Source organism: Periplaneta americana, chromosome 16 (assembly GCF_040183065.1).
Source record: "Periplaneta americana isolate PAMFEO1 chromosome 16, P.americana_PAMFEO1_priV1, whole genome shotgun sequence".
NCBI lineage: Eukaryota > Metazoa > Arthropoda > Insecta > Blattodea > Blattidae > Periplaneta > Periplaneta americana.
In genome coordinates, this window is record NC_091132.1 from 97,748,975 (window position 1) to 97,766,608 (window position 17,634).

General features: G+C 34.0%; 1 protein-coding gene across 10 annotated transcripts in view; it reads left to right on the top strand.

Annotated features, from left to right (window-relative positions):
* The window catches only part of CalpA (calpain A), a 560,472-nt gene that overhangs the window by 504,332 nt on the left and 38,506 nt on the right, over positions 1 to 17,634 (top strand). For 8 of the 10 annotated variants that reach the window (XM_069812566.1, XM_069812574.1, XM_069812570.1 and 5 more), the window contains 2 exons: positions 6,358 to 6,400; positions 14,744 to 14,785. In XM_069812566.1, coding sequence (XP_069668667.1) covers positions 6,358 to 6,400; positions 14,744 to 14,785 — 85 coding nt within the window. The remainder of the gene's footprint in view (positions 1 to 6,357; positions 6,401 to 14,743; positions 14,786 to 17,634) is intronic. The other 2 variants (XM_069812571.1, XM_069812576.1) reach the window with 1 other exon arrangement.

Sequence of the window (17,634 nt, forward strand, 5' to 3'; positions counted from 1 at the left end):
ACAGTCACACCAGCGTATAGATAATTATACAGTATGGACACTTCACGTCGGTACCTTTGATGTAGCAGGACTGATTTCAATGACCTTCAAACCAGAATGAGCGTGAGATTCTGCTTTCTGCCAGGAGTTGGCACTGACATCACACCAGCTAGCATTCAACACAGTGGAAATATAACACATACAATTAATAATACATCTAGGTACATTATATACTCAAATAAAATAAATTGGACCGATGAAATAATAAAACCGTCATTAATTGTAATGTCTAGATTCTAGAGTTCCTTTATAATGAGAGTTGAGACGTTGACCCCAACAACAATTAAAATATGTAATGATTTGATAGCGCTGAAAATGTAAAAACAAAACTCCTATGAGAAGTAAAACCATATACCTATATTATATTGTCTACAAATATTAAACGAATTTGATATATAATTTTATAATGTATTACATTATTTTATAATATAATTTATTATATATAAAATATTTTAAAAAATATTATTACAACTAGTTTGTCACTGAGAAATAAGGAAAAGCTGTTAACTTGAATTTATTTGAAGCAAAGTTTTATTGGATTATGCAATAAGGTAGGCGATGTTTGGATCCTACGTCTCAACTCTATACTCAGTTATTATCTTAGCATGTGCTCGATTACACTAACCTCTAGCACTTGAAAGTGGAACTAAACGCCGGCACACAGAGAAATAAAACACAGGAAAATTCGCTTAGTGTCCATTCTATGCTGGTCACACCAGATGGAAGGGGTTGCAAGTCTGTTCCTCTATTTAGCTGACTTTGTAAGTATTGGCTGTTACCTGCTAACTTATGGAGCAGAACTTTGGCCATTAAAAGTAACAATAATGCAATACATGTAGGCAACTGAAATTGATTTTTTAAGAAGAGCAGTAAGAATTTCAAGAAAAGACAAAATTAGAAACTCAATTATACGAGAAAAGATTAAATTTCAAGATACAATTTTAGATTACATAAAGAAGAGCAGTTAAAATGGTACCGGTATGGCCACATTCAGTGGATGAAGGAAGAATAACTGCCAAAATGTATACCGGTATTGGAGTAGAAACATGAAGGAAGAGGATGCAGGGGAAGACCTGAAGCTTCCTGAGCCAAGGCATTTATGATGCTATGAAGAAAAGACAGCTGCAGATTGGGGATTGAATGGATAGAAGGCTATGGCTACTAGGAATCAGAAGACGTCATTGACATTAGATAACCGATATAAACAGTGGCCACTCCTACAAAAAAATATGTATGTGAAAAATGAACATTAAATGCAACAGATAAAAGAAAAACAAATGAGGTTCTTAATACATTTGAATGGGTATACCTAATTTGACAAAGGAAAGAGCTCTCGAATACATTAAACATTAAAACAAATAATAAATGAAAAAGTGCTGAAAAGTGTATATTGGAAAATACAGTATAATATTTTATGGTGGACAGACTATAGTCAAGTGCATCTTAATTTTAACATGCAAACTAATGTCTGTTTCAGAATACAAGATTGAGAAATTAAAGAATTACTAGTGACTTGTACTGCAAACAAAATTCATTAGAAGTTCAAATAAACATTTTTCAGATTTATTTTCATTGAAGAATACCAGACATTTTGAAATTTATTTGCTTCTGTAATAATGAAACATACTCCCTCTGAATGGTTTTTTATGCCAAATACTTTTTCTTGAACATACCTATCTTCAGTTCTCGAGTTTCAATGCGAAAACGCAAATAACAGTGTCAGGACGATCAGCTGGGTTTTCATGTGGGAGTAAAGCAGTAGCTATTTCATGTCATTGTGGATTGTAGGTGACAGTTAAGAAATGTCAGGATTGCCATGCTTTCCAACAATAGACATACCGGTACTTGGTATAGCTGCTGCGTGTGTTGGTTTCGTGGACTACCTCAAAATGTAGGGGTGGAATAATTTTATCTTGCTAAGAGATCTTGCTGAAGTGATCAGGTGATAATAAAATTTTGTAGGCCTCTTATTTTATCAGTAAGTAATACCTTATTGGTCTTTCCTTATGAACTGTAATTTTTGCGCTTCCTCCAGACAATACTGGAGAGAATCATACATATAAATATCTACACCACACCACAATTAAATATGTGAAAAAGACCCACACCATTTGATTAATAACTAGGTATAAAAATATTTCAATTTTAATAACAATATTATTATCTTACGTAAGTTTTGTAGTTTTCGGTAACATATATATTTATACTACATAGCTGTCACTCAGTAAATTATAGAAATGGAGATCTAATTTAAGATATTCTCTACGTCTACTTATATAACCCCAAAAGGTTTCATTTTCATATCATCAGTATAGCATTAATGTGTATAATTAGTGACAAATACATCATGGCATTGCCTATAGATAGCAACAAAGTTAAATTTTGCTTTGAATCAATTGAAGAAAGCAAGTGATTTTTTTGGTAAAAAAAAATAATGCACAATACCATACCTATCAAATGAAACAAGAGCGTAACTTCAGAATTGTCGTAAGAGGATTGTACCCTACTTGCGACACAGCTGCAGTAATGGAAGAGCTGAAAACTTTAGGTTATGACCCAACACAGGTGATTCCTGTTCATCACTGTCACAAAAACTCTATCACTGCTATTCTTTGTAGATCTAAAACCGAACCCAATTAATAAGAATATATATAGAGCCTTCAAATAGACGTTTATCTGTGATTGTTTAGCCAGCATGACTGCTGGAAGCAAGCTTTTTGCTGGCAGGGTCTGATATTCATAGGTTCTTACATCAAGCTCATGCAAATTACAGTTACAATAACCACTTATCTTTGCCATAGATGATGTTGGAAATAATATCCTTGTGCCTCCATTATCTCTCACACCTTTTAACAAAATTTGCATTAACACGCAGTAGTTCTTTTTTTTTTTTAAATTGTTGCAATTTCCCTTATTGTATTGTGTTTTAGTTCTTCCAACATATATATTACTTACCTAAGTATACATGCGACTTTCGAGTGCATGATAAACAACTCACAATTGCTCACTTTGCTGATGACATTTCAGTTCTAAGTAAAGGCACTGTTGAAATGGCAGCTAGGCAACTTAAAGACTTCTGTGAAGATATTTATATTTTATTACAACGAATGAGAATTATTATGAACCCCCACCTTTACTTACAAGAAGAATGTGTTTTATCACCCAGTAACATTGGAAGAAGTCCCTGTTTCAGAATCTCCATCTGTTAGATATCTTGGTCTCACTCTCAGGGGCGGTTATTCAGGTGAAGTAGATGAAGTGCGACTTTACCTATTTACGCGTAAAATACAATTTTATCTCGTATTAATAATTAATTCTAGTTATTACCGGTACCATATTTCTAAAATAAAAAAAAAGTTTTATTTTCAATCGTTATGAATAGTGTTTAGTTGTATAAATAATACCTGTAACCGTCCGCTGAGTAGAATAATGTCAACTGTTACGAGTGCCGAGCTTATTGGAACTTACAATACTGTAGAGGTGAAATTATTTGGGCTCCCATTCTCACACAGTACTTGGTTTCCATGGTAACATGATGTCACACACTAAAGAAATATTGTCTGAGTGAAGTGCGTTGCTGAGTCTTTCAGTTACGGAGAACTGTCAGACTTGTAAGTGGAGTAACCAGTTTGCAGCTCTAACAGTAGAGGAGGGTTGAAGCTGGTCTCCAAGGCCGGGGACTATTGTTTAAGGGCTGTGAAATTTTAGAGTATGTACTACCTGACCCGAGAATAATATCCTCATTCTTTGTGTCTAAGCAGGCACCCTTGCAATGGTAAATTAGCTGGCTCTATGTTATTTTATCAGGAATACACCCTGCATACATTCGCAAAGTTTAAAAGTTGTTTTCCACAGCATGTATTATTTCTTCTCATGAACTCGCCAGTTTTGTTCCAGCTCTTGTATTTGAAAGTTTAACACGCGCGTAAATGTACACGTGTAGTTTAATACTGTGCACGATATATTAACTTATTATTTAATGTATTTAGAGAATATTAGTGATAAGTGTATATAGTGTATTAATCCTATATCATAGTGTTATTATATGTTTAATCACTATAGTGCTATTATACAAATACTTTTTTTTTACGGCGAGCCGCTACTGCTCACTCTCGATGCCAAACTAACATAGTAGTGAAGTACAGTAGTTAAAAAATGCAGACATCACATTTATCGGCTGAAGCATATAATGTCGCACAAACCAGCACTAGGAGTACAATATAAACGGGTCATATATACTTCATTAGTCAGACGCATCTGGCAATATGGCTGTGTTCAATATGGAGTTCTGCTACTCACAGCCAAATTAAGAGGATAAAAACCATCTCACTATGATGGGCTGGAAATCTGATGCGCTACATAATTATGGAAGAGGATATACAGACATATTCACTTTATACTATCTGAAGAAGTAGGCCTACATTTTTTATATTCACATGGAGATCATAACTCAAAACCACCAACTTCTGACTTATGCCCATATTACTATGCACCATAGATTTTATACAGTAAAGTTTCTTTGGATTAAAAAAATATATATCTCGTATATAACAGGATCTTCTTGTATGTGGAACTTAGTTGAACAAAATACCGGTATACAATTTGTGCAGGATGAATGTTTACCAGTTAACTGGACATCCACAAATAAAGTTTAGGCCTAGACTGTAACTATATTAATCATATAAATACGCAAATTTTTGCGTAAGTATTATGTATTCAATTTATTATCATTTATAAAATAAACATGTAGGCTATATATTAAATTTATTGAAATATCTCTTTAATTATGTACTGGTACTGTAAAGTGGGGTGAATCCGATAAAAAATTTCAGTCTTTTGTAGCTGATATATACCCTATAAAATTGTTACAGCATAACGTCAATTTGAATTCAGTTTCATTGAAACTTGATAATAATATGCCCATAATTTAATTTAGCTTTTACTTGTAATTTAATATTAATTTTAAAAAGTCAATAGTTGATCGGTTTCACCTCACAGGTTGGGGGTGAATTCGATCACATATTTATTTTCTCTATTCTATCTGATTCAGACTGCCAGACATGATTTTGTGTTTTAAAAATATATATAAGTAAAATACATCAAATTTTAGTACAGTTCAACTTTTAATCACGTACAATATATAGGCATATTAGAAATGTACAGTATATAAGTATCTCCTCATTGATTCACTTAACATATTATATTCTGTACAGAATCTCTCAAATACACAATTGACATCACATGTATAATTCATATCTTAAACTAGCTCCAGTGATATAAATTTTCAAATGGTGTGACTTACTGCCCCATGTCATGATCATTAATGTTGCTGTAAACGTAATATGTAGTATGCCTTCCATGCTCTGGCACAACTGAATCCTGAGAGATTGCAGATTCTCCGTCGTCAGCACTGTCATCATCACTTCCAATAATGCCTCTTACTACACTTCCTTTGCCTGGAGTTAGGAGTAAGCGTTTTGCTCGACGAGTTGTTATATTTGTTGATTCATCAAAACGAGTCTTTTTCAGTTGCATTTCAAATATTGCTGTCCAAGACTCTTCTCTTGAATTATTGTTACCTGTGTCTTCTTCTTCAGAAATCTGGACAATGATTTTATTGGGAAAGAAGGAAACAATTACTGCCTTCCTGAATCCAGACAATGCATTAGATTGGGAATTCATGCCTATGTTTTGAAAAGCTCCCTTTGTTGTATACCGCATGATCGGATTCACCTCACAAAATTGTAATATCGTGTTTAGTGAAATGTAGCATCAAAATGACATAAGCTATGCACATGCAAATTAAAACTATGACTTAAGAACCTTATTAGAAAGTAAAAATATCATGACATACCAATTTGATAACAATGATAAGTTGTAACAGGAGAAATTATCTCAAGCACTACCGGTACCTTCTTCGACAAACACAGCACACATAACAATAAACTTATGTTAAAAAGAAAATATGTTGGCTTAGCGCTCTGTAGCTGACCATTGTTGTAGACCAATTAGTTAAGAATAAAAAACAAAAATCAGTTGCGCGATTATTGTTATAGTTAAATGCGGATAGGCCTACTCATCATTATTGAAAAATGTGCAAATGATCGGATTCACCCCTTTTTATGATACCTAAATATAGGCGTATGTACTGTTTATATATACACACTTGTTTATTCACAAATAGTTACTGCCAATTAGTCTAATCGATTAAGTTTAATGGTACCGGTACCTAAATATTTCCTCCTGAATTCATTAGGTCTTTATATGGACGAAATTGTCTCATATGCCTCATATTCATCCTTACATTTTGTTTTTCAGGGAGAACGATGAAGAAGTTGGATTGGGAGAAGTCGACGAGAGGGTGAGTGCATTAATAATGTTCTGTATTGCAAAATATAGAATGTTTGCATGGAAATCTGGTTGCTATGTTCAGGTGTGTTTGTAGAATAAATCAGAATACTAGTTGGTTCCTCCTTTTCCCTATGTGACAATGCTTAATTCTGCAAACCATAACTGTTTCATTCCTTAACTTGAGTTAAAATTTCGATATACAATGAAAGCCATATAAAATATGTACCTATATGAAAAATTTCTTCATTTTGCCGCTGTAAATGCTACCTTGTGCTGAAATTAACTTTTGGTGGAGGTAATACTTACGCTTTAGAAATTAACATATAAGGTATATAATGTCTTGTGTAAAATCCACTAGTCAGCATTTACTAATTATACATAGGTATAAAGAGTAATGTATAATAACTGAGGGCTAAAAATAAATATGGTTAAAACTAATTGTATGGCAATTGGCAATGAAGAAGTGAAGAAACTGAAGGCTTGATTAAAAGGATGTGAGAAATTCAAGTATCAGGGAATAACATTGATAAAAGATTGTCAACTTGAAACAGATTAAATAAAGGGTTAATGCTGCAGCTGATTAGATAGTTTCTGGAGTGGTTGTTTGTGTACTTTCAATCGGAGACCTCCAGTTACCTCCGATTGATGCTGCAACAACTTTTCTATGGACAAGACATTCCTTTAAACAGATTATGTAGTGGTTCGAATCTGCTAACATCCGAATATTATTTTAATAAGTGTATAAATTTTTATTTATTCTCTCATTTTTTTTGGCACTCTCTCTTTTTTTCTTAAAATGCTACCCTAGCCGACGGATTTTTTTTCTACATTTGAAATTCGTAGCATGTATGGAAGGGCATGTTAGTTTTATGTTACTGAGCAAATTATTGTTATTAAATTCAATTGCGAAATCTACAGCAAAAGTAAAGTTTTCCAGTAGCTAATGTAAATATGTATAGTTCTCCTTGAAATACTGGTTTATTCACAGCTAGTCTAATTGCTTTAGTTTAACGTAAAATATACTACTTATTGAATGGAATTTCAGAATGTACCAAAAATATGTGTGTTATGAATTTGTTAAGGTTTACTATTTTAAAATAATTTATTCAGGCTTTTCGTTACCTTTAACTCTGGCAAACACTTTTACATAATATATAATTGTCATTTTGCACAGCAGAATCACAACAAAATTCTCTATATTGACATTGTACTGGTTGACACAGCGAACATCCGTGGCGATTGAAATTACATGCCACTACAACATAGAGTCAGGGATAGTTTGCGTTGAATCATTTTAACACTGATTGCTGTGTTTCAGCTATCAGTCGTAAATGATTTCATTGGTCTGCTAACAAGTACGTATTAATGATGTTTGTATGGTCTACAAATATCTTCTAGTAAACGACCTTTTTACATAGTCAAGCTAGACGCTTAGTTTATAATGTAATCAAGTATTGTGATAAATAAGGAAAAGATAAAGGTAAAATAGTTCTTCCTTTAGGACAAACTACACATCTCGTGATGTACCTTGATAGTTGGGTGATGTCAGTGGACGTTAGAACTAAAGCATTAACTAGCACTCATATCCGGCAAACAACTGATACAACTGATGTGTTGTAGCTGAAGTGTAGAAATCATTGTTCACTATCACTCAAGATATACTGTGAGGTGTGTACAAACTGTGCGGGGCTATTATTAAAGTAAATAAAAAGCAATATACAGAATTACAGAATACGGAAAAAGGACAAATATGTGCAGGAGGAACTAACATGAATACTCCAAAGTCAAGAAATAGCAAAGCAACAAATTAAATTATTCATAAAACATAAGTAAGTGTACGATTAGACAGGTGTTTCAATGCTATCATTCTCTTCACAAAGAAATTCCTACTTCACATAAATTATTACAATCCTGTAAAAAAAATGGATTTGCAGCTTGTAAAAAAACATTAAGATTAACAAAATCGACAGGTTTCAATTCAAGAAATATGGAGATAACCTACACTTCAAGAGAGAAGCCCTGACATTGTGGGCGAATTTACTCTAAAGGTGGTGGCACTTCAAATTTATTAAAGAAGTGATCGCACCCGTGCAAGCTTGAAGATAGGGCAGGTAATAATGTTGGACAGCAGCCCGAGCATTCAGAGTGCCCACCAAACAGTGTCAAATTTGATGAGCTTTTAATTAAATTTATATCAAAGACATGCAGCTGCTTAGCGTGGTTGAAGATACAGATTTAAATACTTCATCAAGAGTTTAAATCAAATTATTCGCTGCCATATCCTAACACTGTTTTTGCGTGCTAAAAATATTATGGTAGTGTGCAGAACTTACTACCACACAGTTAATCATTATAATTTAACTAATGGCCATATAACAGACCACTCTGTTGGTCCATTGTCCTAGAAAGTGGGTGTCAAGTCAGTTGTGAACATCAACAGCAAAGTGTGGAGGTGCACCATCCTGCTTAAATAATATATGAGCTCTGAAGCACCACACAAAGTTCTGAAGCATATTCAAATTACATGCACCATTCATTGCATCCTGTAGAAGATAAGGACCCACCACATTGTATGATGTCATACCACTGTGACCTTTGGACGTGATTGCGTTTTTTCAACAATAGCATCTGGATCAACTGCACCAAATAATGACAGTTATGCCTATTAACAAAACCACCCTCATGAAAAACTGCCTCATCGGATCATAATTATGATGTTATCAAGCAGATTAGAATTATATTCTTTCCATCTTAACATGATTTCTGAAAGCTTCATACAGTGGTCACAGTCTTTGGGAAAGATTTGCTAGACGTAATGTGGCTTCCAGGAACAAAAATTCAAATCGTTTTTCAAAACTTGGTGTGGATTGGAAAGAGAAGAAATCTTTACACAAAATGAGTCGAAATCAGAATACCTCTCGGAGGAAAGTGGGGGGAGAGGAGTACGGCAAAGATACCCTTCATCACTTACCCTGTTCAATATCTAATTGTGAACAGGATTTAGTGAACATGGGAGGGATGATAGTAGGAGAAAGAAAAATAAAATGTATAAGATTTGCTGATGATATGTTATTAGCACAAGAGGAGAATATACTAAGGGATATGCTGCTGAAGCTAAATGATAGCTCTGAGCAGTATGGGATGAAGATAAATGCAAACAAGAGAAGACCATTGTTATCATAAGAAAAATAAATAAGGTAAACATGCGAATTCGAAATGAGGCAGGAGAACAAGTGGAGAGCTTCAAATACTTGAGGTGTGCTATAAGTAGTAACATGAGCCAGAAAGTCAAACGGAGAATAGCAATAACAAAATATGAAGCTTTTAATAGAAAAAGGAGCATCTTCTACAGACCTCTGAGAAAATAACTAAGAAAGAGACTAGTGGATTGTGGCATTATATGAGGCAGAAACATGGCCATTATGATGAAGAGAAGAGAAACAACTAGAAGAATTTCAAATGTAGATATGGAGAAGAATGGGAATGAGAAATGAACAGACAAAATAAGAAATTAAGCTTTGCTAGAAAGAGTGAGTGAAGAAATAATGATACTGAAACTGATCTAGAAGAGAAAAATAAACTGGCTGGGTCAGTGACTAAGAAGGAACTGGTTAGGAATGGTAGTTGAGAGAAGAGTTTGGGACAGAAGAAGATATCAAATGATAGATAATAATATTAAGATAATATGGATCATACGCAGGGACTAAGAGGAAGGCAGAAAATAGGGAAGATTGGAAAATGCTGGTCTTGCAGTGAAAGACATCCCATTGGGCAGAAAACTATGATTGTATGAAAAGAATGGTCGTCGAAATATGACTCTAGATATTGATTTCACAACCGTCAGTTTCTTATTTAACTTACTTATGAATTTGTAGGTTGTATGGATCTTATCTCCTTTCCCACCTTGGCCTTCCTTGGATTTTCTGGAATTGGTCTCTCGTCAATGACTGAGTGCTGCTCTCAGATCTGAAGTTCTAGGAATTTTGTATTTCCATTCGATCCCTCTGCCTCATCATTTTTATTTATTTATTTATTTTTTTGTTCTTTTATTGGACCATTGTTTTCTTGGTGTTATCAGTTTCCCAGCGGCTATGACAGCCTCAATTTGAGGCTTGATCAATTGGATCTTCCTCAATCACCGAAGTGGTGATGCCTCTCTTACTTGAAGTTTTTTCATTTGGAAGTCCCTCAGAGCACAGGATTTTTTCATTTACTTGTGGTTTCAGTGTTTGTCCCACGATAAGGAATCAGCTCCCTGGGTGTGAGGCTTCATACTTCCTGAAGGGATTGTTAGTGACATCAATATTAACTATACTACCCTGATCTCATTCAGTCCTTGGCACAATGTCATACACGTTGGCTTTGAGTAGGCCATTGCCCCAGTTAAGTAATTAGTTTCTCCTTCTGGGAGTTTTAGTAAGAGGTCTTCCAACTGCTTATTAGTCTAGCATCTCACCTATGGCTACTTTGGCATCTCCCCTATAGCTACTCTGGCATGGGAGGCCCTACTGGTGACATAGCACTGCAAGCACAGTTCATAAGTTCGTTGATGCACACAAGTCCCTCCATCTTCACCATGGTCATGCCTTCTGGGCAGTAGAGGGCCTCAGGAACCTTGGCTATGTCCACCATAAATACAACCATGCCATCACTGGAATTCGAACACAGGTCCACAGACATAAGCAAGTGCTCTGCCAATTGAGCTACCAAGGTGGCTTTATTATATACTTAAACTGTGTTGTTATTTTGTTGTTATTTATTACTATATTGAAGGTAGATTTGTCTGAGGACTGGGTTTTTGCCCCTCTCACATTCCTTTCCAATCTATTTCCCTCTGACATACTAAAGCACTTACCTACAGTATTTCTCCTACCCTCAATGCTGCTAACCTTGAAAACTATTGGTGTTAGTGTCTGTCTGACTCAATGTGCATTTTGAATTTTGCTATTATAATTTTATGAGCCTCGAGTCTTTTCTCTTTCTATTTCTTTAGGATCACGTTTCTGAGCCAAATTTCAGCATTGGTTTAGCTATTTAAATGTAATTTAAGTTGGGCGTTTCGAGCAAATTTTTTTTTCCAAAACTTCGTCAGAGTATACTATTTACTATATTATATTTATATTTGCCATATTTTAAAATAAAATTAAAAGACCAGGACAAAATGTTTGTTCCACATGCTGTATGTAAAACTTATGCAGAAAACTAAGACAGTGGTACAAAGTGATTTGTTCATCTGTATGTTTGGTGTTCCTATAGTTTGGCATAAGCAACAAAATCATTACAATGTCTAAGTATTTTCGTCTGTGTTAAATATCTATATTTAAAAAAAAATCTGTGCCACATGAGCCATATGTTCCAATTCCGAAATGACCAATGACATTACCAGATAGTGGAACTTAATCCACCTTCAATATAGAAGGTGAAGATGTAAATTTTTCACCAGACTTGGATGAGAATCCCCATCTTTAAGTCAGATAGAGTAATACTCTGTTAGTTCTTTTACTGGTACAGAAATCATGAGGAAAGGTTCATATAGTGTTTTATACTGGTAATCGAATAGAGACTCATTTATTGTTGTGATATTCCTAGCTTGATTGGTCATGTAACAATCAGGGGCGTATTTTGCGGGCTACCGGCGGTAGCCCAAGGAAATTACAAAAGAAAAAGTTTATAATATAACATAATGTAATAATTTTGTATTATTAGTTTTACCATAGTAATTAAAATTAAAGTAATTGTTAGATATATTTAGTGTAATAATAGGGTCAGCGGTAGCCCAAACCCTTTAACCAGTATACGCCACTGGTAACAATAGTGTATAAATCAAAAGACTGGCTTTATTTACTCAAGCAAAAGAAGTCTAAAGGGTATTCTTCACAATGGGAAACTTCCTTCAGTGTCAATCGCTCATTCCCTACATATCAAAGTAGGGATAATGAAATAATCTGTGAAGGTTTTGGACAGAAGTGGTCCTTGTTAGTACAACCTCGTTCGGAAATTTCCATTGCTGCCCTATTCAAGTGAGGGAAGATGTTTTTAATGGCCTGCAAAATTTTGCAGCTCATTGAGGATGCTGTATTTAGAAACGGAACAACTAAGAGCTTCAGACATGGGACCCATTCGGAACTGTCATTCACAAGTTTCCGGATAATGTTAAAGGATATTTATCAGTTGGAGCACATGCTCGAAAAGTTGGAAGCATATGGGCTATTCCATATGAAATCGATCAGTAAAAAATCTCGCATTTTTTATACTCTAATTTTTTCCCTATTTATACAAGGTGCTGAGGAGAGTGTATTTTACAAAATATACTATCGAAAGTCAAACGGTTTTCGTATTATTGAGCGACAAATTTAGCGTATTTTATAAAACCAAGCCTCTTTCAGCGCTCAAAACTCTGGAACCATTTACTGCAGAACATTCAACGAGAGCTTATTTTGAAGCTGGCATTTGGTAGGTTATATTAAGAAGTAATCCTTATTTCTATTGTACACAGAGAGACAGATAATCTGATTTTACTTACTTTTAGCCTTTTTGCCAATTTATAAAAATGTAAAAAAATATTGAGAAAAAACTTTCATTATTAAGAGGGATTCGACATTGTTTGCTTAATGGCACGACAGTAAATTTCGATGGTATTAAATATATTATTTTCACACGCCTAGACTTGAACGGCGCAGTACCGCACGCACTGGCCGAGAGCTGAAGATATGCGAGCGTTGGGCGTCATTTTACTCCTGTGTTTATGAAAACCTGTGATAAAGCTAGCACAGCCATGACTGCTAGACGACACATCACGTGTTTATGTCTCCTGGGCTTGCTTACCTCGGCTAGCTCCCACCTCACAGTCAGCTGGTTAGTTCATGCGCGTACTATTTATTTTCTTTATTTGATATTTTCAATACTTTCTTATCAGTAAAAAATATGTGTTTATTTGTACTTTCAATGCGGAATCTAACTATATATTTTTAAAATATTTTTTCCTTGGCAAAGGCGTCTTAATGAGGAAAAATCTAAATTTCTCCATTTCCATAAAAAGTAAGAAAATCTGTTTATATGTCAATATAAACTTTAATTTCTCAGCATCAAAATAAACCATGAATTTGATCATTGGGTGAAAGGGTTTCGGAGCTACAATAGTTTAAAGTTGCAAATTTTATGAAAATACGATAAATTAAAATATTTTTAATTTAAACACTATGAAGTTCTGATGCCTCAAACGTTGCACAAAGCATTGTATCATAGTTGTCTACGGATAGAAAAGGTTTCATTGTATTTAGAAATTGTAAGGTCAACTTTCTCTATATTTCGGTCGATTTGAGATGGAATAGTTCATACAGTTGTAATATAATATGAACTTGGAAGTTACAGTCATTGCATTCTCCTCTCGATTATTTCCTAGAAAATGTAGGAGTGTTAAGTGAAGAACAGGGAGAAAGATTCGATCAGGACACAAGAGGTGGAAACGAGATACCAGGGTCGATGGAATGTCTCTGTGATGACTGACTACTGTTTGTGTATAATAATTAAGAGATAATTCTCGTCAGGATCACAAAATGCAAGTTAAAAGAGCATTTGTTTGCAACAAAATGGAGGAGAAAATAGTTCGCCTAGGATATGTTAAACACTTTATAAGCCTACAGTACCATACAATTTGTTTTAAAGTTTTGTAAGTAACTATGTTAGTCTTGAAATCTTCCAGTTTTTGCCATTGTTACATTTTATAGCATGATTGGGCCTATTAATTTGAAATCACTAAATCCTTAAATATCCGTATTTCAGTTCCACATTGTAAAAAGTATCGACCTTGTGTGATACGAGAAAATGGAAAATTCAGCACACAAAAATTAAGTTTGGACATCTATTAAATCTTATGTCATTGGGGGGTGGGGGGGAAGCAGGCCTGTGAAGCTCCACCCTATTATTTTAATACGGAATTCTTTAAGATTGCACAGTGCACATATTCATTTCTATGTTTATTGCCACAGCATGAATATAAAATGCATTAAATATTTTATTTCAACTTATAAGTACATTTACATAATAAAGATACATATGTATTTTTCATGCTTCAGAATATTTATCGTAATTTGAATCTACCAGAGTTAAACAGTATTACTACTGCCTTGTTTCCATACTGTACTTTCTTTCTGACAGTTTCTTGCAAAGTATACATTTATTCTGCTGACACAATAGGATAGCTTTAGTAGCATATGGTGAATGTAATATATGTGTGTAACAAAATCATAATTTTTAAATCACAGAAACTATTTTCAGTGTCTGCATTGCATGATTAGCTAGTAGTTAGTAGTTGCCTGCTATAAAGCTTAATTTTTCATCCGCCATCTTGTAGGTTCGTGACACAACTGATGGATCTTCGCATGACCTGAAGCATGTAAGTCCACTAATCACTTTTCATTTTGGGTTCTCAACTTGTACAACTTTGAATATTATTTGGAATAAAAGGAGAACATATTTATATGCTTACTATTTTATGCAATGAATTGATGCATGTTCATTGTCCTTAATACTGATGTTTTTGAAATTTCTTTTAGAGTACCTACCGGTATGTTATAACAAGATTGTAGAAGCTATGTAGTTTTTTTTTTATAAATATTAAAGTGAGTTTCCTGAATGAGAAGTTATTTTGAAATTACTGCTCCTGTACATAAAAAGTGCATGTAAAAATGCTTCAACACAAAATGTGAAATGTATTTACACACTTAAATACATGCATATGCATTGCTCACTTTTTATCAGTACCGGGTAGTGATTTAAACATAAATTACTTTGGAAACAATGCACACTATTGTGCATAACATAGATTGATTTTTATGATCAATATATACAGAGAGTTCCTATGAAAATCGGTCTCAGGTAGTAATATTCTGTTGACTTAATGGTGGTACCCAGTAGTGTGAGCACCTTGCCTGAGGAAGCTAAATGGTAAGGAGTGGAGTGGGACTGGTGGAAGCATGCACAGAGCTGTCCGTATGCTGGCATATGACCGCTTGCCACCTTACATCAGATTCTATTACGTAGAGGTTGGAGTGGGACCAGTCTGCATAGGAACTCTCTGTATTTAGTTTGAGCAATCCACTCTGAATTTTTTCACTGTTTCATTGTACGAAATGAGAAGTTGATAATTCTTTGCAAAAGATCAGCAAGTTAGAATCCATGTTGAATCTTTCGTACACTACTTTTAACACTTGAATATAAATAATTGATTAAATGGCGATCTTACTCGTGTTAATTATGTAAGCATGTGCGGCTTACATAATTAACACGAGTAAGATCGCCATTTAATCAATTATTTAAGTTAGAATCCCTCAGATTTTTTTAATAGTCTCTCATTGATTTCTGGAATCATAAGCCTATATATTATACACACAAAGTGATTCACAAAGAAAGGTATCGACATGGAAGCAAGAAGACGAAATAATGCATAAATTGAAAAGAGCATTAAGAAGGAAACATATAGAGAACTGGAATACGTTTTTAGCAAAATTAGAAACAGATTTAACACATCCAAATTCATAACTTATAAAATTTTTAAGAAATTAAGTCAAGGTATAAAAGAATCTGCTTTGTTTGATGTAATTGATAAAAATATTTGGCCAACTATTTTTCGAAGTTATGGACTCAGAAGGAAACACTTGAGGATTGTCCTACATCAGATAACAACAATGCAGAACCGTTTTCAGTGAAAGAATTAAATCATGTTCTATCAAGCAACTAGAAGACCAAAGCCCCAAGAAAAGATGTTATAAATACAGAATTATTTAAATATGCCACTGCAGAATTCAAAAAACGTTTGTTAATATTCTACAAAATTGTCTTCTCAATGGAAAACATCCTCCAACAAGTTGGAATAAAGCTATTGTAATTCCTATTTGTAAAAATGGAGACAAGAAAGACTGCGAAAATTATAGAGGAATTAGCCTCTTAAATGCAGTAGCCTATATGAAATATATACAGAACTTTTGCAATATAAGTTAAACATATTTTACAGTGACATACTGACCGAAGAACAGAACGGCTTTTGATGGGGTAGATCTTGTGCAGATGGTTATTTAAAATAAAATTATTCATAATAAAGAATTCAATATAGAGACACGTATTGCATTTATTGACTTCCAAAAAGCTTATGATGAACAGGATTAAATTTATATAAATTTTAAGAAATGATAATGTTTCTAATCAATTAATAACAGCCATATTCAGTATCTATAAAGAAAATTATATTGCATTGCAAATGAAAGATGAACTTACTGATTGGAAACTCATTAACCAAGGAGTATACCAAGGTTGCTGCTTGTCTCCCTTATTATATAATATACATGAATGCTCTAATCACAAAATGGAAGCAGAGACACCATGGTAGCATTTGTATTAACAGGCATTTAAATTTGGATATACTATTATTTGCAGATGACATAATACTTCTTGCAAATTCAGATGATGGTCACAGCATTCTATTTATCAATTTCAACTCCTAGCCGAACAGTACAATATGAAAATTTGTACAACTAAAACAAAAGTAATGGCTTTACAAGAACAACACCTATTCGTGCCAAAATCTATGTATACAATAAGATTATTGAACAAATCTCCTCATTTAAATATTTAGGATACCATGTCAGTTATGACAGTAAAATTAACATACTAACCAAAATCCAAAACTATATTAGATTGGTGAGAATCATTGGGACAGAAACATACAAGAATAAGGACTTACAAAACCTTGGCGAGACCAATGCTTACATATGGTAGTGAAGCTTGGACCATATGCAAAAAAACATAAGCAGAATAACAACTAGCGAAATGAAGGTCATGAGAAAAACAGCTGGCCATACAAACTAGACCAAAATAAAAATGCACATATTCTTCAAGAACTCAAAATCTCTTCGATTACAACCATGTATCTACACACAGGACTAACTGGCAGCAACATTTTGTATGCATGGATCAAACCTGCATTCCTCGTCAGATTCTTAATTACCATCCGAAAGGAAACAGATCTTTAGGAAGACCATTAAAAAGATGGCATGAGATCTTAACAGTCCACTAGGTCTGGAAGGATGATGATGATGATGATAATATATCAACGACTTTAATACGTGTATACACACACAAATTGAGGACCCATATTATTTAACAAAATCTCACATTTATTAATTACTGTACTGTGTACAATGCTTAGAATTTAATAGAAAATATATCAGTCTGAAGTGAAAAATAAAC